Source organism: Aphelocoma coerulescens, chromosome 3 (genome assembly GCF_041296385.1).
Source record: "Aphelocoma coerulescens isolate FSJ_1873_10779 chromosome 3, UR_Acoe_1.0, whole genome shotgun sequence".
NCBI classification, from domain to species: Eukaryota; Metazoa; Chordata; class Aves; order Passeriformes; family Corvidae; genus Aphelocoma; species Aphelocoma coerulescens.
The window spans coordinates 24,665,762-24,693,628 of record NC_091016.1 but is presented as its reverse complement, the minus strand read 5'-3'; the positions used below and the strand labels follow the sequence as shown (position 1 = coordinate 24,693,628).

Here is a 27,867-nt window from a genome sequence, read left to right as displayed (position 1 = left end):
CTTTTCAAATGGCACCATGGTATTGGTTGAAAGCTGATATATAATAATCAACAACCACATGCAGAATAAATTGTGTCAAATAATACGGATAGTGCAAACTCAAGCACTTTAAGTTTGGAAAACACAGATTCAACATTAGCCAGCATCACTTCATGCATACACAGCGTGCAAACCTGTTGCATCCAATGGGCAAGATTTCACAATTTCTTTTTTAGAATTATTCTCCAGTCCCTGTTTCTGACCTTGGTTTGTTTTTTTTTTTTTTTTTTTTTTTTTTGTACACAAGAGTTCTTGTCTTTTCTATGTTTTTCATTGCTGAGGTAGCTAATAGTTGCACAAGCATTCAGCTAAGTCTACAAACAAGTTTATGCTTAAAACCACAGGCATAACGGTTTGCAAATGTTATATTTACCACTCTGTGTCTTCCTCCTAAAAACATTCAGGTTTACTGCACTGGTGTTTGTGAGGCTCAGGGATCAAATGAATTCACATAGAAAGAAATAGAAAGTTTCCACCTGACCTTGCTGGGAGCTGGACTAGAACTTTCATGAGGTAAAACATTTGCAGAAGACCAGGTAGTACTTTATTATGATTTATTATATGTCAGTTTATATGAGTTTTATTCAATATGAGATTAGAGCAGTAGTTATTATATGACAGCACAGTATTCTGTGATTTACTCATGAACTGCTCTTTTTTTCTTCATCTGCAAATACCCTGCAGAGCTGAGGGGAAAACATGGCGTCAGCTAAACCAAAGAAATGGAAATGAGAATAAACATGCTTAAATCTCGGGGCACTGGAGAGCTTTATCATGCTCATCTCCTATCTTGGTGTTATTGATCTCTCTTGGTGCAGGAATCAGGCTATGAATATGACCTACAAAAGTCACAAAGATTTTAAACTTTATTATACTGGCTTGGAATTCAGTCTTCATTGGAACAGAAAGGGCAATTATTCGGGGGATATGTGTGAGTCAAGGCAGTTTGTTCACAACGTGGTTAGGGAGAGAATGGTAGCAGCCATGGGAGAAAGCTGCATAAGAAAACACAGCTAGAAAGATCACAAACATTAAGCTGTTTATTTGGGATAATACAGGCTCAGCACTTGGGAAGCTGAGGATAATGGCACACCAACATGTGAGGGATGCTACAATGCTCCATTCTCACGGATGCCAGTAAGAATTTCTAGCACAGAACAAGGGGCTACATTAGTAATTACCATCATTATATTACTTTTTCATTTCTATTCTGTTGAAATTTAAGCACGAAGAACTTGATCCTAAGGCCACTACAGGAGGCAGCAGGTGCCTACATTTACTTCCACGCCCATCCAATGAAGTCAAAACTGGAGTCCTGTCTCTAAAGGCTTTTGGTGGCTTGCACCCAGGGTATTGAGAGGCTCCACTCTGGGATGAAGATCGCAGCTGAGAACTACAGCAGGACTGCACTTTTTCAGGAAGGGTAATCCTGTCTGCCTAGGCAAGAGTTCCTTTGCACAGGACGAGATAAGCCTGTGGAGTACTTTCCCACAAGCGCTAAGGGTAGCACAAAACTTTTACTGCCTTGCTTAAGCACAAGGTACACTACTCTGACCTTGTTTCCCTTTATATAAACCGATTGAACATTTCCCTATGAGTCTGTGCATTTGTGTTGGAAGAACATCCTGCAAACTTCTTTCCTAGAGACAAACTGACAAAAGGCTTGTGCAGACATTGGTCGCTTTCTTGCTGGGATCTACAAATTCATTGTAACTCTAGAACCCAGCAGGACAGAGGAGTTGTAAAACTCCAAAGAGAAACCAAAGGGAAGTTTTGTCTTCATTTTTTCTCTCTTAGAAAGGCAGACCAAGAGAGCTGGGGTTATTCAGCCTGGAAAAGAGAAGGCTCTGGGGAGACCTTACAGGACCTCTCAGTACCTAAAAGGGGTTAGAAGAAAGTTGGAGAGGGACTTTTCACAAGGGCAGGTAGTGATAGGGCAAGGGATAGTGGCTTCAAACTGACTCTGGGCAGGTTTAGATGAGCTATTAGGAAGAAATTCTCTGCTGTGAGGGTGGTGAGGCACTGGCACAGGTTGCCCAGAGAAGCTGAGAAGCTGTGGATGCCCCATCCCTGGGAGTGTTCAAGACCAGGTTTGACAAGGCTCTCAGCAATCTGGTGTAGTGGAAGGTGTCCCTGCCCATGGCAGGGGTCTGGAACTGGATGACCTTTAAGGTCCCTTCCAAACCGAACCATTCTACAATTCTGTGAATTTGCTGCTGCTATCTATGTAATGAGGAATACACAGTAACTGCTTCAACTGAGCTGTATCCCAGTATTGTTGATGTTTAAACTTTCAGCCAAAAAAACACCACCTCCCTCCCCAAAAAAAAAAAAAAAAACAAAAAACCAAAAAACCAAAACCTAACACATTTAAAATCTTATTAAAAAAGATTAGGATTGCAAATTCCTGTGCCATCCTTTTTACACTTTCGGGTTTTTTTTCCCCAATGTTGGCCCTGTGCACCCACAGATCCAAGTTTTGTGCACTGTTTCATTAGCCAAGGTTTAACTATAGACTCGTACAAGCAGAATGCCAGCTTGTGCCTCTGCTGCTCTTCAGCCACTGTTCCTAATGATAAACTGGGATGTAAGTGCTGCTTTGTCTGGTTTGGAAAGATTCTGCAGGCTGGTCATATCTCCAGCATTCCTCAGACCACAATTTCAACACAGAAAACATTCACACCAGAGTGATGGGAGACAATGACAGCCATTTGAAATGAGGTTTGGCAACAAATTTTCTGACAAATGCTCTGGCATAATGCTCATGGAGAGAAGTGTTCTCTCGGAGACGTGACTTGTTAATTCAATCTGAGGGAAGAAGATTCAGAGCCGTCATTTATTGGAACCTATTACAGGACTTAATCTGAAGATTTTGACATACTTCCGAGACAAATAGGCTACCAAGAGTGAGACATGTTCAATAAGGTGGGTGTTCTAGGAAATGAGGACTGTAATTGCCATGCTGAGAGAGCTTGTTGTCTATGCAATTTAATGACCTTCTCCTAGCAGTGTCCCTTCTGACACAACGTGATTCAGAGATTAATCATGCCAAGCACATGGAAAGGGTCTTTATCATCACACAGCAGACTTGACCAAATGGTTACTGCTTATTATTGGCAGATACCGTAGGATTTGAGCCCCACAGAGTAAAACATTAGGAATTGCATCTCCTGTAATGCTTGGGCCTCTTCATTAAACATCATGGGAGTGTTTATAGTTTCCTTGTTACTCTGCAAATCACAGCACTGGCCCAAGATTTTCAGCACAAGTTTTCTCTTTGCTTGTAGCAGTGAGTTAGACTGTAATTTGTCCGAGATAACTCTGCTCAGCAGCACAGATTATGATAGGAACAAGAACTTCAATCCTGTTTGCCCTTAGCCAGCACTTAACAAAGACACCCTTACTTCGTCTTTTTAATCTTCTCTTGGGAAACAGTTTCCTCAGTCATGTAAGAATATCTGTCTCCACTTTCTGACCTCTCTCCAACTTCTAATTTTCCCACCTGATACTGAGGCAGGAAAAGAAATTTGCTATCTTGGCTGCAATCCACATCACTGAGGAAAATTGTGGAATGACAGAAGTGCAAAGACATAGGTCACTTATTGTGCAGGGTTGCGACAACAAAAGAAATATTTACAAAAAATATAGGGCGTAAAAATTAAAACAGCCTTTTAAAGATTTTAAAACCTGCAAAACACTCAAGACTACACTACATGCAACATTTTCCCCCTTTTACTACCTATACTCCTATCTACAGATGTACTTGGCAATGACTGTGGTTATTTCTGCTGCACTACTTTGGGGCTCAAAGGAATACTGGAGCTTCTGCCCCCCAGCACATTTTATTGCTACAAGAACAGCAGTTCTTTATAAGTAATTTTTATTTGCTTAGTTTAGACTGCTTCTGTGTAAGAAGTTGCCAAAGATTTGCTTCTTTTACAGTTCTGGTGTTCTAGGTAGTGCTGTTTTCAGGGTGTGCTTCTTACAGATACATCAAATTGAGTAATGGGATGACTGGTAGTGTTACAATCTGGTCTTAAAATCCGTGTGTCTGTTTACTGGTTGTGAAGTGATAAAAAATTAGCATTACTAAGATTTCTCTCACCTAAGGTAGGAGAAATGTATTACTACACGTGGTGGATGGTCAGCTCTTCTGACCAGCCAATGCTAACAACAAATACCACCCCTAGAGAAAGGGATTTCAGTACATCAACTGGACTTTGCAAACACTTCCAGCCCCTCCTTTTGGGCCTTAAAGCAGTGTTTGAAAGCGTGGCTAAGTTTTCTTGGGACACCAGCACTGAGGAGCTGTGGAAATTCCTCTTCCCACCAGGCACCCTACATAAATACAGCATTAATTTATTTTTCTCGTTGCCACGTCCATCCTCAGTAGCTCCCAAGATGGAAGGGAACACCCAGCCTGAGCTTTGCGGTGTTGGAGCTCTTCTCAGGGTACTTTTCGTGCAGCTTTTCCGGCATAGGCAGGCCACGATCGGGGCCTGGGTGTTGGTAACCCCGCGACGGTGCTTTCGCAAGCTGAAGCGGCCGAAGGCTCTGCCCACGGCTTGACGGAGCAGCAGCCAGGGCCTGGGGGTCAGGAGGGGCTCGGACAGCCCTGTTTGATTTATTTACGGTCCCATTTGAGGCCGGCAGGAGCCCCCTGACCCCGCAGCTCCCCCAGCCCCGCCGCGCCACCCCCGCCCCGGAAGCGCCCCTCGCCTGCCCGGAACCTTTGGAGCCGGAACGAAGGTTGGCGGCGCGGGGGCCGGGCCGGAGCGCGGCACTGGGTGGACCCTGGGGAAAGATGGCGGCGGCCGTGGCGAGCCCACGTGGGCGCGGGGCTGCGGACACGGACACGGATACGGACACGGATAGCGGTAACGGGAGCGGGAACGGGGGGGCCTTCTCTTCTTCTGAAGCCTCTTCGGCCGCCGCTGCGGGCTTCTTTGACTTTGGAGGCCTTTCCTCTCTGCCCCGTCCGAGCCCGCCGGTGGGTCTGTGACCCTTCATCTCCCCCGCTTCGGACCCTGGGCCGAGGGCTGGCGCCGGTCGGCGCGGGGAACGGGAGCTCAGGCCCCGGCCCGGGCACCCGCTGAAGCCCGTTCCCAGCGGCGTGTCCCGTGGGTGGCATTCCCGCGGTCCCTGGTGCTGTGGTTGGCCCTGCGCTGGCCCTTGGGCTTTTCCTCGCTCAGCCCCGGAGTACCGACGGCAGCTCGTTAGTTCCCTAGGCCCACCAAAATGGCTTTCGCTGCCCTCTCCCTTGGGAAAGGGGGGAACGACAGTGCAGAGCTGCACGAGTTCCGTGTATGTGCGAGACCGGGATCTGCTTCCCTTCGAAGGAAACACCCGGGATACTCTCGTTACACTGATTTACCCTTGACGCACGGTTCTCCGCTCGTTCTCGCCTCCTGGCGTGTTGTGAGGGTGTACCTAACTAGTTTTGATCACTTCTTAATTCTATCCTGTAATTGGTTTTCTTTTTTTTTCTTTATTCTGGGAGGAATCAGGGTTGGAGCCGTTCGGAGCTGTAGCTCGCGTTGGTTCTGTTTGGTTTGAGCGTCAAAACTGAACCCGAGGGGAAGCGTTGTGTGGGAGCTGCTTTCAGAGCTCATTGCTGACTGTTTGCTGTATTTTAACTGTGTGTCTACGCCTCGATCACTGAGCAAGTTTAAAAGAGTAAAGTACAGAGATGTGTGTTTCACACACACACAAAAACTACTAGAACTTTGATTAAATCAATTCCAGACATCAGTCTTTTCAATTCAGAGTAGAGCCCCAGGTCCTACTTCTGATGGAGTTCATCTAGTTTAAATTACTTTGAAATACTTCAGCTTTAGCTCATGTTGTTGACTGATACTCCGATGTATTATAGATTACGTTTTGGCTGGTAGTGGAAAACTTGTTAATTTTTCTGTAATTGTTGAAAGCAAAATGTTGCTGGTATTATCCAGCACTGTCCTATGTTATTGGCAGAAAATATTATGTATAGGAAATTAATACATGCTTTTGCAAATTTCCTTTCTATAAGTCTGATCTTGTTTTTTGTGGCTAACTGCAAAACTTGGTCCTAAGCAGTGTGGGGGATTCAGGTTCAGACTTTTGGTAGTTGTTAGCTTCTGTGTGTGTAAAAGAAGTCACAAGCAGGGGTTAATTCCTTGTTTAAAAGCTAAGTAGCAATATCCTAGCATGAACAAGGCCCAGGGGTGAAAACTTGACTTTGTTTTATGTGTAGGAACTACGATGTGGTGATGCAGTTACTTCTTTGCAGGCAATGGTTTGAATTCATTTTTTATTTGAAACTCAGCATATGGATACGAATATCTAAAAGGATGCCTTTAAGGAGTTACTGACTGTGTTGAGAGAATTTGCCACTTCTAAATTTCCAATTTATAGTAAGGACTGTTGGAAAAAAAACCCCATAGTTTGTCTTGGTTGGAGTATGACACAAGACTGTGTTCACCTTGCTGCTATTAAAAGTCATACTGATAGAGATAATGACCAGTTATTCAGTGATTATTTCTTTCCCACGTTTGTTTTGTAACCATAGACTCTCACTTCTTTCCATCAGGACAGCTAAATGCTCTCCAAGCTTCTAAACATGCCTGGGCATTAGAGGCTTTGTTTTAAATTGGTCAGTGCCACTGTTTTGCTGCTATGTTGTTTGGTAGGTTTTTTTCTGGTTTAAACAGGCACATGGAGAAGGCAGAGTAATGAATTAGTGTGGCAACAGAGTGTATGTTTATGTTTGCTAAGTAATTAAATAGACAGTTGATTAATGAGGAATATCATTAATGGCTCTCTGTATGATTTTATGGAGAACAGATCTTGTGAAGCACTCCTGGCTTCATTCTCTTAATGGTTTGGTGGATAAAGGCAGTTCATGGGATATAGGAGTGCTTGCAAAGTAAAGCACTTGGCTCAGCAGTACTGTGATTTTGAATTTAAATTTTCTTTTTTCAGTAGTGTGAGAGTGGTAGATGGATGAAAGTGAGTAATCTGCTGGGGAATCAGTCCCTTGCTGGTGGGACTGGGTGGGGTCAGAAACCAGCCTCCTTCTGTCCAGCACTTGATTTTGCAGCCCTGACAGTTGTAAATAAGATAATTAATTTAAAATTTCAAGTGGCACAAATACTAGTGGAATAGTAATTAATGCTGGCAGGACTGTGCTCTGCTCTTGATTACGTGGTGAAGTGAAATAGCCAAACATATTTAAGCCCACCCTAAACCTGCAGCCCATTTCATTCTGGTTAATCATCTGCACTGTTAGAGACTTTTATTTTTGCAGTTTGGCCCACTGAACAGAGTAATGAGGACTGATTCTTCATGTGTTTGTTGTACCATCAGTTTGGCTGTTTCCAGCCATCTCAATGTTGCTTTATTCCAAACTTTGGTAACTTCAGTTCCTTCTTTTTTTATTTTGAAGGGCTCATAGGGGTAAGGAAACTTGACTTTGGGGGTGTTTTATTTGTGTAACTTGAGCAGTTAGTTACTTATCCCAGGAAAGCTCAGTGCCTCTGGTTTCTTTTGAGCTGCTTGACGACTGTCTTGATTTGTATTTCACAAAGCAGTCCCCCCTGGGTTCATTATGCTTAGGTAATTGTATTTTTGCTGGCGGTGTTCTCTCTGAGCAGGTTTTGCTTTCATGTAAGAAATGCCCCCCAGCTTCAGTGTAATCCCTGTGGCTGTTTGCACTCAAACACCAGATGTCACTGTTGCAGTTTGTCTGTGTGTACATATATACATACATATTTGTGTGTATAGGCATTTATAAGTTACACTTTTTTAACTGCAGAATAGACGGATTTTTCCCCCACAGTTACCAGCCCTAAACATAAAAGTATTCAATAATCTAATAATAAATATCTGAGGCTGCCTTTTCCCTTTGGCCCAGCCTCTTTCTGTTAGTTTAAATCATCACTGAGATGAGCAAGCACTTGCACTGCATAGTTTCTAATAAATTCATTAGAACGGTGTGCACCTGCTTGAGGAATTAATTGTAACAGTACATGTACAGTAATACATGGCCCTGAACTTGGATAATATTTACATAAGGAGCCAATGGCACTACTGAATGATTCCTACAAGAAACAATTCCTGATTGGTTTTTTGCTTCTTTTCTTTCTTTTTATTTTTTTTTTATTTTTTTTTTTATCCTTAGGTTCTGAGTTAAGCTCAGAACTTCCAGAAGACAGCTACTCTTCAGGAGGTGAAGCCCTGGATGGTGATGATGAAGATGAAGCAGCTGCCCCTGGCAATGTGGCTGAAGAGGCAACGAGCTCCAAAGATGGCCCAAGTTCAGGCTGGGCAGATGCCATGGCAAAAGTGCTCAACAAAAAGATTCCACAGAATAAGTCCACCATCTTGGCCAAGAATAAAAGCCTGGAGAAGGAGAGAGAGAGAAAAAAACAAGAAAGGCAAGAAAAGAAGATGAGGGTGAGAAAAAGATGCAGTATTCCATGTGCAGTGACTGTCAGATGGGCTACATGCAAAATAGTCTCAGAGCACTCTCCCAAATCTCTGCTGAGGCTGTCTCAGTTTTGGAATCTCTCCTTCCCAGTGATCTTGAGTAGCTTAATTTTTTTTTTATTTTCCAGTCATGCTGTGTAGGATTTTTTCCCTTACTGCTTCTTCTGGGTCATCAGGCAGGCTGAACTTTGGCAGCAGGACTGTTCCAGTCTGTCAGCTTAAGGTGTTTTTGTTGTTGAGAGAGTGAAAGCAGCTGCTTTAAGCTTGGTTTTTTAATTGTTGTTGTTAATTTGGGGTGAAATTCACTTTGTTGGCATTACAAATTGAAATAGTTCTCTACCACAGAAAGTGAGAGGGAGAAAGAGAAGCAAACTGCTTTCATTTAAATTGTGCTGCGACTTCCAAAATCAAGGCCTCTGGGTTGAGATTGCAGTAATCACTGGTGTGGTTGTGCATTGTTGTTTGCTCCCCTCAATCATTTTCCTGATTGAAGTTTTCTGTTACGGTGTCAGTGCCCTAAATTGCTTCTGGTTCTGAAACTGGTATGCAGAAAGCAAAACCATGTTGGCAAGTAAGTAATTTGTTTGTGCCTTCAGTGGAACTTTTAATTCCAGGCTCTGATTGATTTACCTTCAGGCTAGAAATACATTAATAGTTCTAATGGCTCATCCTACCAGTTCTGTTTCAGTGGGATAACCAGGTTATTCACCTGACAGTTTGGGACATGCTGTGGCTGGGCCATGGCTTGCCTTTTAAATACAGAGAGCTTCAGCCCAGTTATGGTTGTCCTAAATACCTGCTCTCATCCAGTCAATATTTGAGAATACTGCAAAACAGAGATGGGCCACAGGTCCCCAAACTGACTTGTTTGCTTTAGAAAAACTTGAAAGTAATTTGCCTTTTATTGATTTCTTGCTGATGAAAGGTAGGATAAGACAGTTATTTTGATCAAAGGCCAAAACATGGTCATAAACTCAGAAATTCGTAGTAGTCTGCCTGGAGTTATAAAGATAAGGACTCTGAAATTCTATTAGAGACTTCTTGCATAAAACAGATTTAATGGAACATCACCAGGACTAAAACACTGTTAAATTGTTCAGAGGGGAAGAAAAAATGTCACTACTTTACTCCTGAAGCAGAGGTCATGAAATACAGTGGTCTGCTATTGCAGCAGAAGCAAAGCTGGTGGTATTGTGTCTGCTGGTAATGGAAAAGTGGATCAGTTTGCTTTTGAAACAGAGCCTCCAAAAAAAAAAGACAAAAACCAGTATTGTCCACATGACTTGTTGTCTGGTGGACACTTGGTGCTCTGCCTGTGTTAGAGTTCTGCCTGTTGCACTCTTTGCTGAGTGTCACTTTGGTCACAAAGCTATACCACGATCAATCCTGTGGGGGGATGTCAAATTCCCAAGGCTCAAAATCTGACATGCCTGTCTTGATGGACCCAGGGATTCATTATGTAGAAATTTCTCTGTGATCAGCTTGTGAAGTCTGCGATTGGAAGGCTGTCTTTGAATAATTTCCTTGCTCATGGCTGTCAGTGTGAAAGCATCGTTTTCCTAGACTTTTGTTACTGAAAGCAGATGACTCTGAGATTTGAGTGTGGCCCTGTTGTGTCAGTGCAGGAGACCTGCTCAGACCTGTTGTCCAGCCCTATACCAGAGCTCCCTTTACTTTCAACCAAAGTGAACTTTGCAGATACATTTTTTTCCTCCTGCTACATACTCTGTCAGAGCATGCTGCATTCTCAAATGTCCATGTTGTTTCACATAACAATATTTATAATGCAGCTCGATAAAAAGCGGGAATGGGAAATGATGTGCCGAGTGAAGCCAGATGTTGTCAAAGACCGAGAGAAAGAAAGAAATCTTCAGAGAATTGCCACGAGGTAAAAGTTTTTCTGAATGCTTTCCTTAAATATATGTATATCAAAAAGAGGAGGAAGAGGCCTGTGCAGGTAATCTGTTTCCAATCAGATTGAACTCTTAAGAAGTGACTATCAGGAGCCGAGAGATTTATAGACAGGTCTGCATTGTACAGTATCAAGTTCAACAAGAGATTTCAGAAGCTTTATGAAAGAGTAAAAATTTAGATGGGAATCTAATGTTTGCTTAACAGAAGTGCTTTGTTGGATCCCCTCATTTTGTTAATTTAATGCTTTAAAAATGCAGAACACTTGTTTCTACTGCTCTGGTTTTTTGCTTCTCCGCAGAGGATTCCCCCCAGATCCACAGCTGTGAAGTTCAGCTGCTTGTTCCACATTGTGGTGGTTTGGTGTCACAGAACTGGTTGAACACGTTGATGTGCTGCCTGTATCTGTCTCCTTACTCATTCCTCTGCCTTATCCCCCTACTTCAGCTGCCATTAAGAAACTTGCCTGAGTAATTTAATAACTGATTTTAGGACAAATAACGTGCTCCCAAGGATGAAACATGCTCAGGGATGAAACTGATCTCAGTGCCATGTTACCAAGCTTACTTCAGAGTCTGAATAGTTATTTGTGGATTTGTTTGTTACTGGTTCCTAGCAATAAGTATGAAGGAGGAGTGAAAATTTAAAGTCTTGTATGTTCTTGACCGAACTGAGGTTCCAGGTAACCGTTTTGGGGAGCTCGAAGTCATCCAGCATCTGCACTGATTAGCTTTAGTAGGGGGTTCATTCCTGTAAAAGGAACTTGAGTTTAAAATTTTGCTTTGTTGTCTTTTTCCCTATCCCAGAGGAGTTGTACAATTATTCAATGCTGTCAGGATGCACCAGAAGAAAATGGAAGAGCAGGTGAAGAAAGCTGGGAGCTCTGAGAGGAAGCGTGCTAAACTGATGTCTTCTGTTTCAAAGAGAGATTTCATCGACGTTTTAAGAAACATGGAGGGTGCTAAGGGAGGCAAGAATCCTGCTGGAAAGGCCACAAAAAGTAAACAGGTAGGCTTCATCTGTGAGAAAAAAATGCATACAAGGTCCCTTCTTATTATAATGACTGTTAATGTGCCTGCTCTTCATAAACCTGTGATCCAAATGGCTGGGTTGTTTTGAGGCTTCTGGAAGGGAACAAGCAGCTCTTAGCCTGTTTCCTCTGTCTTTTGACTATCAAAGTACAAAACGCTGGAAGCTCTTCTGCTAAGACATCAAGCCTTTTATGCAAATAACTTGGTTTAGCTGTGTGTTTAAAAAAAGATTATGAAACACTGGATTTTATCTTGGATTTTGCACCAGGCATGGAACAAACTGCTAAATTATGGTGGGTTGTAACATTTGGAATTTGGCTAATAATTGTTAGCTCCTTGAAATCGTTGAAGACCTGGAGGCTGTCCATGTTACACGGTGTATTAGACTGTACTACCTGCATGTCCCCACAGTTTGGTCACGTCAAACTCGCTTCCTTTGGGTGATTGTGGTGTCTGAAACTGAAGGATTTGCCAGACAAAATGAATTCCCCAACAGAAAGAAGCAGAGATGTATTAAACCTTATATGTAGGCTTTTCTTTCCCTGATTGTCTGTGTGTGTTGGGCTGGTGTGGCTTCCTTGCTCTTGTGATGTTTTGGAAAGAAATACATTCCACTTTTTCCAAATGTGTTTGAGACGCAGTGTAGTTGGACTCATCCAACTCTTCATCAGTTCTTTCAGCTCACCAAGTAGCTCAGGGTTGAAAACAAGTTGCTCAGACACACTCTTTCTCGTATTTCAGAAGCTGCACTTTTTTGAAGCGTATTTGTGCTCAGGTTTGAACTCTGTGCTTGGTAGTGGGTGGAATTCTGCAATTGGCCCAGACACACTGCCTTAGTTAACTAAGTGCTTTTCCATGCCAGGAAGAAATACTTTAATCAGTTAGGAGACAACAGTTTGTCATATGTTTTTTGTTTGTGTGCGCTTGGGGAACATGCTGAAACACTGCCTGGCATGGAGTGCTCATACAATTTTCATGCAAGTGCAATATTGAAGTATTTTTTAAATTCTTCAGATAATGAGAACAATTTAGCTTGGTGCTGACACTTTATTTCTCTGTAAATGATTCCAGCTTGCCTGTTTGTGGGGGGGGCATGTGCCTGTGTGTGGTTCTACTTTTTTGGTTTGTTTGTTTGTTTTTCCCCCCTCAGAATAGCAGAATATTGGAACAATGGCAGTGCCAACTACTATTGTAGTCAGCATTGAATCAATAGCTGGGCAAGAACTAGGACCTTTTTTTTTGTGACACATTGTAGCAGGGCAATTTTTTAATTACAAGGTCAGAAAACACAGATTGCAAATGTTTCTATACTTAAAAAAAAAAGTTTTATTTTGGCAGCATCAGTAACAGCATATTTCTATTCACATCCTCTGGAGATGCTTTGGATGCTGGCTGGTTAGTGTTGGGTTTGAGTATTAATGTAGGTGCTGCTTTCACATTGCTTGTGCACAAAAGCTGGGGTGGGGATCGGCGTTTTTGGTTGGGTTTTTTAATTCCATGTCTGCCTAGATAGACGACCCCCCTTCCTCCCTCCCTTTTTGCCTTTGCTTCAGTGATTCTCCATTCAATTTAATACTGAACCAAACTCTTTAATAACTCCTTTTCGAGCTGTTCTTAATCTGCCTTATTTTCTCTTGAGAACATATTTTACTCATTGAGCAGGCTCCCTCCTGGTAGTTGTTGATGCTTGAGGTTCAGGCCAAAATCTGCTCTTCAGTCTCCTTCTCAGAATTACACAAATATTTAGCCACTGAACAGTTCTGCTGGCCTTTACTGTTGTATCTCTGCTTCTTGGTCTTTGAGGGTGTTTCAGGGGGTAGGAAGCCTGGATGAGGCTTTTTGGTAGTAAATTTCTTGCAGCAGGAGTTCAGCAGACTCTTTGTGCCATCCGAAAGCTGTTGTTTGTTTGTTTTGTGGGTTTGTTTTTAACAGTCGAGAGTATAGAGTGTATTTCATTTTTAAAAAAGGGGGGGAAATACATTAATTTATCTCAGCAAAAACAACGGAAGAGATGCCAATCCCAAAATCCAGGCAATCTGCCATCAATTAAAAGGCAGTCCAGAACAATAAAAACACTACCCCACCCACATAAAACAAGCAGTCAGCAGGAAAAATAGCAGAAAAAAGTTTTTACCAGTGGGAGCAAACTTTTCTTGACTTGAGCCTTGTGCTGTGACATGAGACTTGACTCTATTTGAGAGAATGGGTGAAGACATTTTCTTGCTCTGCAGGAGTTTCTGAATGCAAAATTTGCTTTGTATTTTTGAGAGTTTGGTGATTTTTTTCAAGTGTCAGGGGTTGTTGAAGAAAGCCCTTATAAAGCTCTGTTGTGATTGACTATTTAGCTGAGTATATTTATATGTGAAAAAAAGAAATTAAATGCTCTAGAGGCCCATCTGCAACAGTACGGTTTCAAAGTAGCACGACCACTTTCTAAATTTTGTTCTCTATTTCCATCAGCTTCATGCATTCCTGGGAAGGACAGGTAACCTGTGCCCCACTAGAACATTGTTCACAGTCTTGTTTACTTTTAGCCATTGGCCTAAATGTTACTTGGCACATACCTACCAACATAACTATGAAGAAAAGACTGTAAGGCTGTGAAGGTTTTCCTGTGCCCTTCTTGTGAAACTGTAGCCTTTCTTGGAGTTTTGTGTGCCCAGCTGGGAGTAATTACTTTTCTGAGCTGGAGCCAAAAGCTTTGCCTTTCATATCATTTGCTGTTTATCAAGGTATTTCTTAATCCTTGCTGAGCCAGCTGACTTGTGTAATATTTTTTCCTGTTTTTTTTTCCAAGTTACTGTGCATGATGCTTGCCTCTGGGTAAGATCAACTAATTTCTCTCCTCTTACCACTTTGTCTGAAGCCTTGCAATGTGGGAGAAAAATGTCGTAATCTAAAAAGAAATAATAAAAATCCCACTTGTTTGTGTTCGCATGGGCTTTTTTTTAAGTTTTGGGGTGGGTTTTTCTAGGAATCTTCTACTGGCAGATGTGAGAGCTTTCAGTCTTGTTCAACACAATCCTTACAGACCAGCTTTTCATTTCAGGATGTGTTGGTCGCATCTTCCAGCTTCCCACTGGACACTATAGGAAACATTGTTAAACTACAGGTTTAGAAAGGGTACATATCAGAGATGCTGTTTTTTCAGGCCTGGAGGCTGAAGTCATTTTTACGTCTATGGAATAAATACAAAAGTAGGTAGTGGCAGTAAAGGATTCCTTGCAGGAATCTTTTGTGTTCTTTAGGTCCATAAGAGATTTCTGGGTGCTCTTAGGAAGTACCTTTGCTTCCAGGGTTGAGTGAAGTTTCTGTTCTCCTAGAGTTGCACGGACATGCTGGCTGATGTAGTGAACTACATGAGGTCTTCAAGTCTTAACTGTAAGAAAACAAGGCAGTTCAGAGTTAGCATTCTCAGAGCAACCTCAACTCTCCTCCCTTGCTGTGTGTCAGTGAGTTTCATCTTCACTTTTCTTTTGTCATTGGTGCTGCTCCCTGTAAAGCATTACTGTGGTAAAACATTTTTTAGTGACACATAAACAACTAGCATGAAAGTTACAGATGCTCTTTATGACAAGCATAACCTGCACTCATGAACCTTTCATTTTTAATTAGGCCTTTGCAGCATGATTTTGCTTTAAGTGTTCTTACACAATATCTGTTACAGAGCATTTCAGTGATGGAACTAAGAGCAGGATTTCCTGGTCTACTTCAGTAATCATGATCCAAATTCTGCAAGGTAATCTTTCTGTAAGCTAGGCTGGCTACATGACCTGGAGGTACAATTTGCTTCCTGTGTTGTGATGGCATCTGGAAAAAATTGGTGTATTGGTCTCAAAATAGTACCTATTCTAAAATAATTTATTGATGGGAAGGAAGATGAGTGGAGAAGAATACAAGTGCTATTTCATAGCAGCTATTGCTCATATGGGACTTAAAATAAAGTGCTTTTCCAGAAAAGTTCCTTTGACCTCAAGCATATTTTATAAATGCTCCAAGTATCTGGTAAGTAATTTGTAAGGACAGTGATTAGAGTCAGGCTTACTATAGATTTTTCTTTGTTCATAAGACTTGAATTTTAATCAGCAGTTTGAAAATTGTTCAAGGGCAGGAGGAGTACTACACTTCTGACTTTGCTGTTCTTACTGGGTTACAAGGAGTGGCATGGGGGGCTTTCATTTTTTAAGCAAAATGGGGGTATAAATTGTGCTTTTCAGCTTAAAAGTCAGATCAGTTTAAAAACTGTGAGAGTGACTGCCTTCTTTTTGCAGCTTCATGAGTACTGGCCATCAGCATGGTCTGCTTTTTTTCCAGTTTCCACAGTGTAGGAATAGGGAGGGTGAAAAAAAAGTTGTTTTCATTCATGTACCTGTTTGGAGTGACAATAGTCTGAACAGTTGCTTCAGCCTGCGTTAGGAAATTGTTTCTGAAGTATGGATGAAGGCAGAGATGACTTCTGGAAATTTGGTAAGGTGTATCAGCACCTCTTTTAATCTTATAAAGAAACTTCCTTAGGTGATAATGGCATTGCAGAGTAGCAGAATTTTATTACAACAACAGCTGTTGTGTGCTGGTTTTACGGACCTAACTGAAGGAGTAACCAGGCATGCATGTATTCCAGCAGATTTGAGGGGGCAGCCAAGTATTAATTTAGTTCAGCTGTAGCCAGAGTAGATGTATTCTCCCAGTTTTAATAAATGTCTTCCCATCACGTGCACAAAAACCTTTAATTTGGATTCCTTTAGATACTGCATTTGTATCTGTTTTTCCCAACTGTGTGTACATTCACTTGAAGGTCACCCATATATGTTTGGAGCTGATGCTTTTAATGAAGTTTTTTGGTTTTGTACCAGAAAGTTGCTGACTACCTAATTGTATGCTGTATTCTTAGGAATATCCTTAGGGATAAATGCAGCACAGCCTGCCACCAGTTTGCTATATCCTATATTCCTTATATTCTTTAAGGTAAGGGGTTGTTGTGCAGTGTTAGAGGTTGTTTGATGGTGACATTTTTACTTTAAATCTGTTTAGAAGTTGTATTAACTTACAGTGTTTAGGTCATCAACAGGATTGGGTTTTTAAGATGTGTAAGCTCAGCTCCCTGATTGTTGTCATAGTAGGTAATGCACGTGTTAACATGGGAATGTAGGGCTTTGTCAATATTTAAATGTCAATTTAAATTTGTCAGTGTTTAAATATTTAAATTTGATTGATAGATGTCAAGAACTTGACACTGTAAATTCAACTCCAGATAAAACAATTAAGGGTCATGTGATGGGCAGTATTTTACCCCTTATACCTGTGGTTTTATACTGAGATATCCCTTTCTGTCCTCTTTTTCAGATATTTGATCACAAATCAGGAAGGGAAAAGGCTGTGATTTTTCACTTTGTTCCCATCTACCTCTTTTTTTATCCTCTTCCTGTTCTATATTCCTGACAGGTTCTTTCCCCCTGCACCTGAGGGCCAAGCAGGCAGCCCAGCATCCTGTGCCTAATGCAGGAGCAGCCCTGACAGCTGTTCACACAGAAAGGCCAGTTCCCTGTGTGTCATCACGAGCCACTCATGGTTCAGCTTAGTGCTGTCTGCTGAGATGCAGATAGTGTGTAATCAGTGAGGACAGATATCTTCAGAGAATTTGGATGCTAAATGCCTATTGCATCTACTGAGGTGATGACCTGAGGTTTGGGGAGGGCAGTCTTCCAGATGTTTATAACTTGTCCAGATCCAGGCAAATGTTCATGGAGATAGCAAAAGATATGTTGCCAGCTCCAAAACACATTCTTAACTGATTTTTAAGTTTAAAAAGAATGAATGATGCAAGGTTTTAATGGGTTCCTGTAGAAAATGTCTCTTTGTTCCTTAGAGCTGAAGACAAAATATTTTAAGTTTGTCTTTCTGTGAAAAGGAATGAAGTGGTTCTATTTGAAACATTGCAAAATCCTTCAGCATGAAGCGGTTGAAGTTTGGCAAATTTCTAAGTGAGTATAAACAGGGACTTGTGATTGAAATGTCAGGCAATACTGAGACAGCTCCATCTGTCATATTTGAGAGTAACTTGCCTTGCTATTTGTTTATTAGTGCACAGGATACTATGATGGTGTTCTATTTTCCCCGAAGATGTTGCAAGGGTTTTTTTTTTTTTCAGTAAAACTATGTCTAAAACAACCACATTTGAAAAACTTGTGGCATACATCTTCTTTTGATCTTCCTGTGAGTATACAAAGCACAGAGTCAAATCCTATTAGACTTTTATCTGGTAAATCAAGTTGGAAGCCTTATAAAAGCAGCTCTCCACTTTTGGCTTTGTTCATAACTCTTAAAGGCAGGGCAGTGTACTTAGAGAAAAATACATCTAAACATTTCATAAAGTTTTATAGAAAAATGTTCTCTGGAAGTAAGAAGGTTTGGGTGGAGCTTGTCTATCTGAATAAGTTTGTTTCCCTCCATGTAAGCATTTGCTATTGGAAATTATCTTGAAAAGTGATTCCTTTACTTTGAAGTTTTATTAAGGTATAAAGTGTTCTGATTTCCCAAGTGTTGAACTAGCAGATGTGTGTTATAAATGACCTCTGTGGGTACCTACTCATCTATTTATCTTGGTAGATAGACTTCAGGAGTGGTGGGTCAAACTGGTTCCTGCTTGCAATGGTTAGAGGGTCAGCAATGGCTGAGTTCAGTACATTGTTTTTCAGTACTATGGGAAATCCTGGCCAGTTTTTAATGAGTGTTTCTGAAATTTACTGAAATATTATAAAATGTACTTTTAAAAAAATCCAAAAACCTGGTAGTATTACAAATTATACTAAAACTGCCTCTTGGAAAGGTCTGACCTCTCTTTGGTTTGCTGCTGAACTTTGGTCAATGTTCTGCAGGTGGTCTGTGTCATTTCTTCTCCACCTGCAGCTGTTGGGAAAGCCCATACAGAAACGTAGGAGATGGAAAGGTCAGAAATGCAGAGAAAGGGTAGCCAGATGTTTAGGATAAGGGATTGGGATCATGGGCAGTTTACATTTCCTTCATCAGGTTTAAACTGTTTTTAGAAAGCAGCCAGGAGTGTTGAGGGGTGTGGTCTGTTCCTTAATGAGCTTGCCACTCACGCATGACAGTGTGAGGGGAAATTACAGGAATGTAAAATCAGAGAAATTTGGATTTGGAGACCTCTACGATATGTCACAAAAGCCAGTTAAGTAAAAGCAAGGGCAATGACTGTTGGGAGGTTATATCAGACAAGCTGCTTAGCAGACATGAAAACATTGTTATTTTATATTTAGCAATAAAATTGCACAAAAGTTACTTCCTTGTGGGGGGTCTGTTGTTTTTGGTTTTTTTTGTCACCCTCCTACCTCAAAGTTTTTTGGATCCTTATACTTCTTCTGGCACTCAAATGTAAGTGGAAATCCTGAGTCAGGAAGAGGAGGCTTTTTACTAGCCCCACTTCTTTCTCATCAGCTGTTCTGTGAGATGATTTCTCAAGTGCCGGAAGTAATGGACATGGTCATTACTATAGCCTTTATTGTTTCTGACAGCCTTTTGGGACTCACTCCATTATGCCTCTGGCTGAATCATAATGAAAAACAGTGGATGATTTTAGCATCATTTGTTGAAAATGATTTGAGTGATAATTCATATTATTCAAAAATTTTCAAGCTGATAATTTATTAAAAGAAAAAAAAATCAGAAATACTCCAAACAGCTGCAGGTCTGCATGTTTCCTTACTGGGCAAACAGGCAAGCTTTTGTAAAACTTGCAGAAAATTTTAGGTACCCAGTTGAGATAGTGCATAAGTGTCTTTCATAAATGGGTGACATCTGAGAAAAATCTGTTGTGACTGGAAAATGTTAGTCTAAAGTAGACTTAAAAAACTTGAGGATGTGACTTCTGAGGGATAGCACAGTGAAGGCCTTAATCTTGACTGAATGTTTTTTACTAGGCACTCTTGCTGTATCTGTGTATTTTCCAGATACAGCTTGGTGGTTCAGGAACTGTGCAACTTGTAACAACGATGTTGTGGATCTGAGGTGATGTTTAGGTTCATCTTTAAACTCTGCCATGTCTTCATTACTGCAGGAAATACACATTAAGAAATGTAGGACCAGCTGATGGAGAGTTTTTTATTACTTGTGAGAAGTTGTGGTGCATTTATTTCAGGGTTGAAATGCTGCATATCTAGAAAAGTTGTTTATTTCTTCATTTTGAATCCCATCCAAACAGAAGAATTCTCAGTTCATTATCTTCCTTTTAGTAATAACCATGGAAGCTGGTAAGGAGTTGTCCTTGTAAGATTGTTCTTTGTAATTAACCAGTATGCTTTTGGTATAAAGTGAATAATATTTTGCCTCAGACCCGTGATTCATGACTAGCTAGCAAGAAAAGTTGTTTTTTCTGATGGACAGCACTGTCTTTTCCAAGTCAGGACTATGATTCAACTAGTTTGGTTACCATAATTTGCCGTACAGATTCTTGTCTGATAAGCAATGAAAGTGTAACACATTGCTTTAAATACAGAAGTCTTGATCATGAGTTATTTTCAACCACAGTACTCAGTGGGTCTTTATATCAAGCAGTAATTGATGCTGATGCTGTGCAATGCCAAGTACATGAAGCATGGAAGCTGTGTAGAGATTTACAGGTGAATAAATGGTAGGAGTAACAGGTGAATACAGGCATAGGAATGGCCAGTCTGGTAGGCAGGAATTTCACTGTCAGTAGTGTGACTGCTGATAAACAGGCATTGCAGATGTGAAGGTATATGTGTGAAGCATATAGATGGGGATGATGAAGAGTTTTGTTCTTACAGGAAACAAAAACCAGCAGGACTGAAAATGAGGAGTGATGGCGTATTGAAAGAGTCCATAAACTTTCTGCTCTGGTATGTTGCATGGCAACCTCATACAGGGAATGTGCTAATCTATTCCTATCTTTCCAGGTACCTTCTCTAAGAACTTGCAATCTCCTCTGAACTAATGTTTACTTGGTGCCTAGTTAAAAATGCTTATTTGTGGACCTTTTCTTTCTTCCTTATGTCAATGGAGTGTTTTGGCCTGGCAGTTGGAAAGATAGTGTGATTACTTCATATTTGCAACATTGTCATTTTGCCTTGTATTTCAGAGAGCATAAGTTAAAAATTAGAGAGTGTATTCCCCAAGGGGAGCTGCTGGTATGGGTAAAGGTAACAGGTCATGCCTGCGTTGTAACTTAACTATAGGATTGTTTCATTGGGTGAGTCTTGTTTTCAGGTGAGTTTTTATTGTCTGTGAGCAGCTCCTGGTGTAGCATGCCCATGCTACTCATCATGCTCATTAAAACATGGGAAGGGAGTCTTGATGCCAGTATGGCCAAACAGGTCTTGCAGCAACATGTGGTGGAATTCCTTGTGCAGCACAAGGGTTTCTGAGATGGCTGCTGTCGATGGCTGGAGTACAGCGCAGGCTGAGGAGTTCCAGTGCATCCTGTATGCAGAAGGGCCCTGTGTTAAGCTTGAATTCTTAAAATAGTTTCGCTTTTTCTGACAGAAATAATAATTTACGAGGTTTCTGGCTGAGGAAATCTGTTCTCTCATTAGCTTTTTCTAAGATTCTTCTTTGCAACTGAGCATTTAATAACAGTGCTTATGATTTTTCTTCTTTGCTTAGGCCCAGATTAATGCTTGTTTTTAGAAATTCTGTAATTGAGTTCTGACCCCTCTAAAGTTGGGGCATGTTTAAGCCTCTGCAAGCCAACCCAAAGCATTCCTTCTCATTCACACATCCCCAGTTGTAGTAAACCCTAGAGGAGGATGTGAGGATGGGGAGATTCCTCGTTCAGGTCGTTAAGCTCTGGGTGGTCTTCTGGCTGTGCTCAAAAGGAAAATCAGTATTTGTTGTGCTTGTAGTAACAATTCCAGTGTGTTACTTTCAGAGAAGTTTGAACAGGAACAGCAGGTCTCAAAACACACTGTAAAAAAAATTCATTCTTAGATTTATTTACTAGAATTGCCAGAGCAGATTCTGGTCTGTATGAGAGACCTTGTAAATCCCCTGTGCCACTGTTGATACCCACAGTGTGGTGTCACTTCAAGTAAACCAGGGCAGTTTAGTTCAGTCGCTGTAATTTCTCATTCAGAGATGCAAATGGGTATTGAATAACTCTCACCCTAAGGAATAAACAGTTGTGCAGAATTATACTGCAGAAGAATAGATCTCTGTTGTGCAGCTCACATGTTCTGCGAGCTTGAAAATGCTTCCCAGAGTGAGTTGCTGTGATAATTCAGCTCAGAAGTTCAAGATAATAGTGGTGCAGGTTGTATTCTCAGTTTGCAGTTTTGTGGGGTTTTGGCTGCTTGGGATCAGGCTTACACAGGAACCTTTCTTAGAGTCAAGATCTTGTTGCAATTCAAATCAGATCAAGTTGCAAGCAGCACTAATGATCAAGCCCAAGTATCATTTTCCTGTTAAAAATCATTAAATTTTGTTTTCTGCTTCAATTTCTGCTTTAGATACTTTGGCTGCAGTTTTTTTTATTTTTTCTCAGCCTGAGGGAAATTTATTTTCTTAGCCTGTGAGCTCAAATATTGCTGAAAATGAACTTAGGAGAAATGATTATGCTGGTGTTCTTTGTTTTTCATTCCCTCCCCCTCTTCTGCCAAGTGGGGGTTGTATTATTACTATTGTTTTAAATTGAGATTTAATATACCTCAGTGTATGCCTGTGCTGTTTGTTTGGAGTTTTTTGAGCTCAGTTTAAACTGACTTGCTTGGGGATGAGAACCAGAGTAGCAGCAGTCATTCAGAGCAAGATGCAGGCTGACAGGGCAGGTAATTGTCAGATGTATGTGAGAATGTGTTCTGGCAGTTACGCTTTTTAACTTCTCCATCATGACAAAAGCTTTGCTGTGTCTCAAGGTCTTAAATGTTTGTCTTGAGCAAAACAGAGGAACCTGGGGAGGCAGTTCAGATTAATTAGGCACGTTAGAATTGTTTTCTCAATGCTAAAAGTTGTTGCTTGAGAGATATTTATGTTAGAAATTCCTTCCCTGACAGGTACAAATAAACGTTTATTGTAGGTGCTGGTAAAGAGAGATGCCCCTGCAAGCTCTGGCATTTCGTCTTTTACACAGAGCAAAAGCATGGGGGTCCAGTGTGCTGATTGGAATTCCCAGGTCTGAAAAACGTTCCTTTGTTAATACCCTGGAATTCCTCTCTTCTGGACACAGGCTCTTGGGGAATCTCCATGGTGCTGTAGGTTTGTTCGCTGCTTTGCAGAGGCAGAAGCTGGAGTGTGTTCAAGTGACATGAGCTGGTGGACAGTGGAGTGAAATGCTGTCTTTTGTCTGTGTGCCCTGATTTCAAGACATACCTTTTAATGCCATTAGTTACCAGTAAGCACTATGGACTTTGGTCTGCTTCAGCATAAGGTTCTGAAAAGCTCTGGCAGGTATCCTGCTTCAGAAGGGGCAGAGAGGATTGATCCCACACCTCGGTGTCAGCGCTGTCTGCCACAGCTCCAGTGCTGGGTTTGGCAGGTCTCAGTTGAAGATACTGTCTTATTATTTACCAAAAGCAAATTTTATAGCTGTGGTTTTTTGTGGTGGTAAAGAAATGGACAAAACCGGGGAGATTTCTAACTTGATCATATAGCTGCTGCTGCTGCTACCACGAGGCTTTCATAGACCAATTCCTTTAAAAGCATCCAGGAGCCTGGATCCTGCAAAGGGCAGCTGCTTGTTCTAAGTGACAGAACTAAGCTTTGTTGGAGCTTAGTTTGGAGCTTTGTTTGGTGGTTTTATTAGGACTTGGCCAAGAATTTCAGTTCATCTTGTCCTGGTGCAGATTTTAGAGGGTATGTCTTCAAATTAGAATTAGTTCAGGAATTATGTCCCCACTACAGAGCCCTACTTGTGTGAGACTTTAGCTAGTGCTGTGATAGCTTAGCAAGTAGGCAAGGTGTTGGGTTGGTTTTTTTTATTTACATGAACTCATTTCACCTGGACCATGAGTCCATCACAACAAGTAAATATCAGCACTTGAGTAACCATTGTGCGTGCTTTGGTCTGCCTTATTTCGGCTAGTGATAACAAGTCCATCACCAGCAATTAGTAAAACACCAGTGACTCTAGAGGTACTAATTGCTGCCTCTCAGACCTTTTGAAATAGGTTGCCACACCCTTCTGGCAAAGAAAACCCAATTCCTATGTGTGTATAAAAGAGGAGAGGAAAAAAAACAACACGAGAATTTTTCACTCCTTGCATTACTGAAGGATTCACATTATGTAGCGTTACACTCTGTTGTTTATGTAGCCTGCTTTGTTTTCATTTGGGGATGTTCAAAGGGGACTTCAGTGTTGTAGTGAGATGTGCATGAACAGCTGACTGGGAGTTCAAAAGCATTTGTGTAGATTGAAAGCTGGTTTATTTTCCACGTGCCAAGAATCAGTTTTGTTTTATTTAGATGAAGCTAGATTATGGCATTGAAAACCCAACTGTATTAACATTCTTACATAAAGCAAGTTGGGAAGTGATGTTACAGTTGAACTAATTGTTAATTATACAAATAGTCTTGCTGCATATTTTCTTAAGGCTTTGGGAATGTTCTGTGATGCCATAGACTTGGAGAGTTTTTATTCTGAGGGGAAAATAGAGTAGTAAATGAGTTAGGAATGAAAATACTAAACAAGGCATTTTTTTCACTTGGAAGCATGCTTAAAATTGATTAAATATTTGCTTTCAAGCATTTAATCTTCATCTTTGAGGCACGAACATGCTACCTCTGTCTTTCTCCTTTGGCTTGTTGTAAAACTCTATTCAGGCCTTTGTGGTGCCTTACATAATGAGTAATGCTATGGAGAATCAGCACCCCTCTTTTGTTAAGGTCCTGCTTTTGTCCTGTTGTTCACTTGACATAGCCAGAAAGAAGGGCTAATGGTTGCTGAATAGCAGCTTGTGATGAATTTGAGGATTGGGCTTTTCAAACCCTGAGCCTGCCACTGTCATTGCTGATAATAATGTACTGCTCTGTGCTGTTTAAATACCAAAACAAAATAAGAAAAAAAACCCTGTTCTGCACATCTGGGGAAAGAAAGAATTCTGTTTGGTTTATTATTGAGAACAAAAAATGTAGATTGTTTCGTAAGAAATACGGGATGTTTCAATTTAGGTATTTCAGATTTACCTCTCTTAAATTTCACGGTTCAAATAGTGATTTATCAAAGATCTGGGGTTAAGAAAGAAAGAGCTTGGTGATTTTTTAAACTGTTCTCTACTCTGCTAAGGTAAACATACAAAACAACTGCAATACCGTTAAAAAGGAGGGGAAAATAGTTACCCTCTCCTTGCATCCCAGAACAGAGTACCTGTGTTTGCACTATTGTAATAATACAGATTATTCCTATGTGAATATTTTAAGGTCTGCCTAGGAACCTACCTTATCTATAGCTCTTTAATTCCATGCAGTCGATTGCCCTGTCTGAGACGATTTTAGGTTTACTGGGTGTAGCACTTGAAGCGAATTGCTGCAAGAGTGGAAATTGATTAGGAGGCACTACCCTGGGGAAAAGGGGAATTGTTGGATGGGAGTAGCCATTAGTGAGAGCAGCTGTGAAGACACAAAAGCAAGCCCCAAACCAAAACCCAGTAGAAACAACTTGAGGAAAAGCTGTGGAGCTTCTCTTTTTTTTTTTGAGCTGGGTCCTGGGAAATTCCTTCTGGGAAGGAAAGTGTTAAGACTTGTTACCCTATTTTTGTGAGGGCAGTGTTTCAGAAAGAACTGCAGGAGAAGTCACATGCAGCATTTCTGCTTTGATTACCTATTAAAAATACATGCCTTGTTTGGCAGACTTTTTGCACTCGGGTAACTTCTGATGGTGTGATAAGGACGTTTTATTTACAGTGATGGACCCGCATTCTTCATTTCTCTTTCCTCCTGCTATCAAATTCTGTATGCTGCTCTATCCCAAAGATTGATTCCCACAGGCTTCAGCTTAAATATGCAGTGGTATCACATTCCTAGATGAGTGACAGAGAAGAGGCATGGACAGATGCCTACAGTAATCATACATTTCCTGCAGGTTTTGCATCCAGTAGGCAAATACTGTCTGCAGAGGATGCTGTAAGAGGTGACCCCACCCAGTGCTGAGGTCCTTTCTTTGGAGCAGGGAAGTGGAGAAAGCCTACCTGGGGTGCCAGTGTTAACTTTGTTTCAAAGACCCTGCATGAGTGTTTTCGGTGCCCCTAATTCCACTTTGGTAGGACAATTCTTTGCTTTCCTGCTGGACACGGAGCCGTGTTGTTGCTCAGAAGTGTTTTCCTGCTAAGGCATAAACCACTGAAATAAATCCTTCGTCAGTACGTCGAACAGCTTTTGGTATTTTCCTCCGGTAAGGATGTAGGTGTAGCTTCAAGCTGTTGTTTGGAAGTGTTGCCACAGGATGGGGCTGTTGCACTGCCCAAACGGGATCTGTCACCTCCAAGAACTGCGACCAGGCGCTGTTTTCAGTGCTAACCTGAAACACTCCCGCCCCTTTTCCTTATTATTCACCAGTCCGTGTAGTGGGCCTCGAGTGTATCCACTTCCAAGAGGTAGGAAATTTGGAGTAAGGTGTTGTTGGCTTGCTAAGAGTAGATCAACTTTGTTTCTTTTAGAGGCAGCTTTGTACCATATGACAAGCCCAGGTAGTGAGGTAATAATTCACATAAAGGGGATTTGGTTCATGTATCACCGAATATGTTAAATATTAAATTGGGGGGGCTAAGCCTTTATTAAATCCATATTTGTGTTTTAGAAGTGTGCCAAGAAGTGTTCTAATGAAGCAGCACCTGGGGGTTAATAAATGATATCATGAATCCATTCTGATTGCCAAGAAAGATTTTAATAAAGCAAGCCATGCCCAAGGTTGACTGTTTCATCCATGAGGAATAATTGTTTTGTTTCCATATTTCTTTTATTGGTTGGTTAAAACAAGTTTGCTTTTTAGCATCAAGTCATTTTTGGTTGTTCTGCGTGTTTCTGTACCATTTGCAGAAAGAGCTGGCCCTCAGTCTGCCGATTGTGGGAGGTGTTATTTTGATTGCATGAAGACCTTCCATCTTTTACTGCCTTTCACATTTATCTCATGTTGCTCTGTTTTTTCTTTTCCTCCCCTCAAACATTTAGGGTAAAATGAAGTCTGAAGAGGGGCCAGAATGGAATATACTGCGTGATGACTTCATGATGGGAGCATCTATGAAGGACTGGGACAAGGAAAGTGATGGAGAGGGCAACAGTGGAGAAGGAGGTGGTCTGAAACAAGAAGATGACAGTGACTGAATGAAACTGAAAACCATTCAAGATAATGTTTTATCTTCTTAAGTTTGTTTGGATAAAAAGTCAGCATTCTGTGAATGTACAACACTTGGAGGATACCTCTTTTAAAAGAAAAAAAAAAAGACTTACACAACCTTGGAGTGTTTTCTCCTCCATGTCAAACTTTTATTTAATATAGCTCCATTTGCTATACTGAAATCCTGAAATATTTTCCAAAACAAGTATAATTTTCAACATATTTCCAAAACATTTTGTACAGTCAAAATAGTGGCACTTGCCCAATGAAAGATAGATTTTGCCAAGGTCATTAAAAGTTTATACATTAGTCATGGCAATTGATGTATTAGTGTGCCTGCATGTCCAAATCACTGTTGCACTTTGAAAAGTTGTTGCAATTTGCAACAGAAATGGCTTACAATAAACACAGAAATACCGTCACCTTGTAAAGTTATCGGACTCCTATAGAGCCTTTACTATTTTGGCCAGAAAAGGTTCTGTAGATAATAAAGGAAAGTAACCATTAATGTGATAGTTCTGGTCTTGGAGCATTAGTTTGATTGGAGACAACTCTGGAAATGTAATTATAAAAGGAGAGACTCAACTCTACTGACTGGGTTTAGTATTTATATATGTGTGTGTGTATATATATATATATGGTTTTTCCATTGCGAGTCTGAGATTGTGTAAGCTAAGAGTCTGGTAGGAGAGGAAAGGACAGTCATTGCTATTGGTTTCGTTGGGGAGGGAGAGCTTTTCTAGCAATACCACATAAAATTGTGTTCAGTGTTGCTTCATTTGCAGCTGTGTTGTTCTCGCCTTTTTCAGTGAAGAGCTGGAGCTCCGAGATTCATCCTGTGGGTTTAGGCAGCTCTAATGCTAATTCCTCAAGTCTGCAAAGGGTCAAACGTGCCCTTCCTCCTAGGTGTGTGCCCTAACAGTAACAAATATGGAAGTCATCTGTCAGGGTAACACAACTGGCTTTGTTTAAGCCACAGCAATTTCTCCTCAGTAGCTGTTGGTTGCAGAGGTGCAGAAGCTAACACACATAGTAATAATATATTTTCTGTAAGCATATGCATACAGAAGGAACTGTGTGGTGATTAAGGTGTTCTAAATGAGAGGCTGAGGTTGAATTCTGCTG

General features: G+C 41.1%; 1 protein-coding gene across 1 annotated transcript; it reads left to right on the top strand.

Annotated features, from left to right (window-relative positions):
* The first annotated feature begins 4,813 nt into the window (after positions 1 to 4,813).
* RRP15 (ribosomal RNA processing 15 homolog) lies at positions 4,814 to 27,177 on the top strand. The gene is made up of 5 exons (XM_069009515.1): positions 4,814 to 4,916; positions 8,198 to 8,472; positions 10,296 to 10,393; positions 11,223 to 11,424; positions 26,577 to 27,177. Exons 1-5 carry the CDS (start codon positions 4,844 to 4,846, stop codon positions 26,727 to 26,729), a joined length of 801 nt encoding a protein of 266 aa, XP_068865616.1. The 5' UTR covers positions 4,814 to 4,843; the 3' UTR covers positions 26,730 to 27,177.
* Positions 27,178 to 27,867: the final 690 nt, after the last annotated feature.

What these genes read in the sequence shown, in the direction of transcription:
- RRP15 (XM_069009515.1), top strand. Translation starts at nt 4,844, where the DNA reads ATGGCGGCGGCCGTGGCGAGCCCACGTGGGCGCGGGGCTGCGGACACG. An exon ending in GGCAAGAAAAGAAGATGAGG is followed by an intron (nt 8,473 to 10,295) that starts GTGAGAAAAAGA and finishes TTTATAATGCAG; the next exon opens with CTCGATAAAAAGCGGGAATG. An exon ending in CTTCAGAGAATTGCCACGAG is followed by an intron (nt 10,394 to 11,222) that starts GTAAAAGTTTTT and finishes TCCCTATCCCAG; the next exon opens with AGGAGTTGTACAATTATTCA.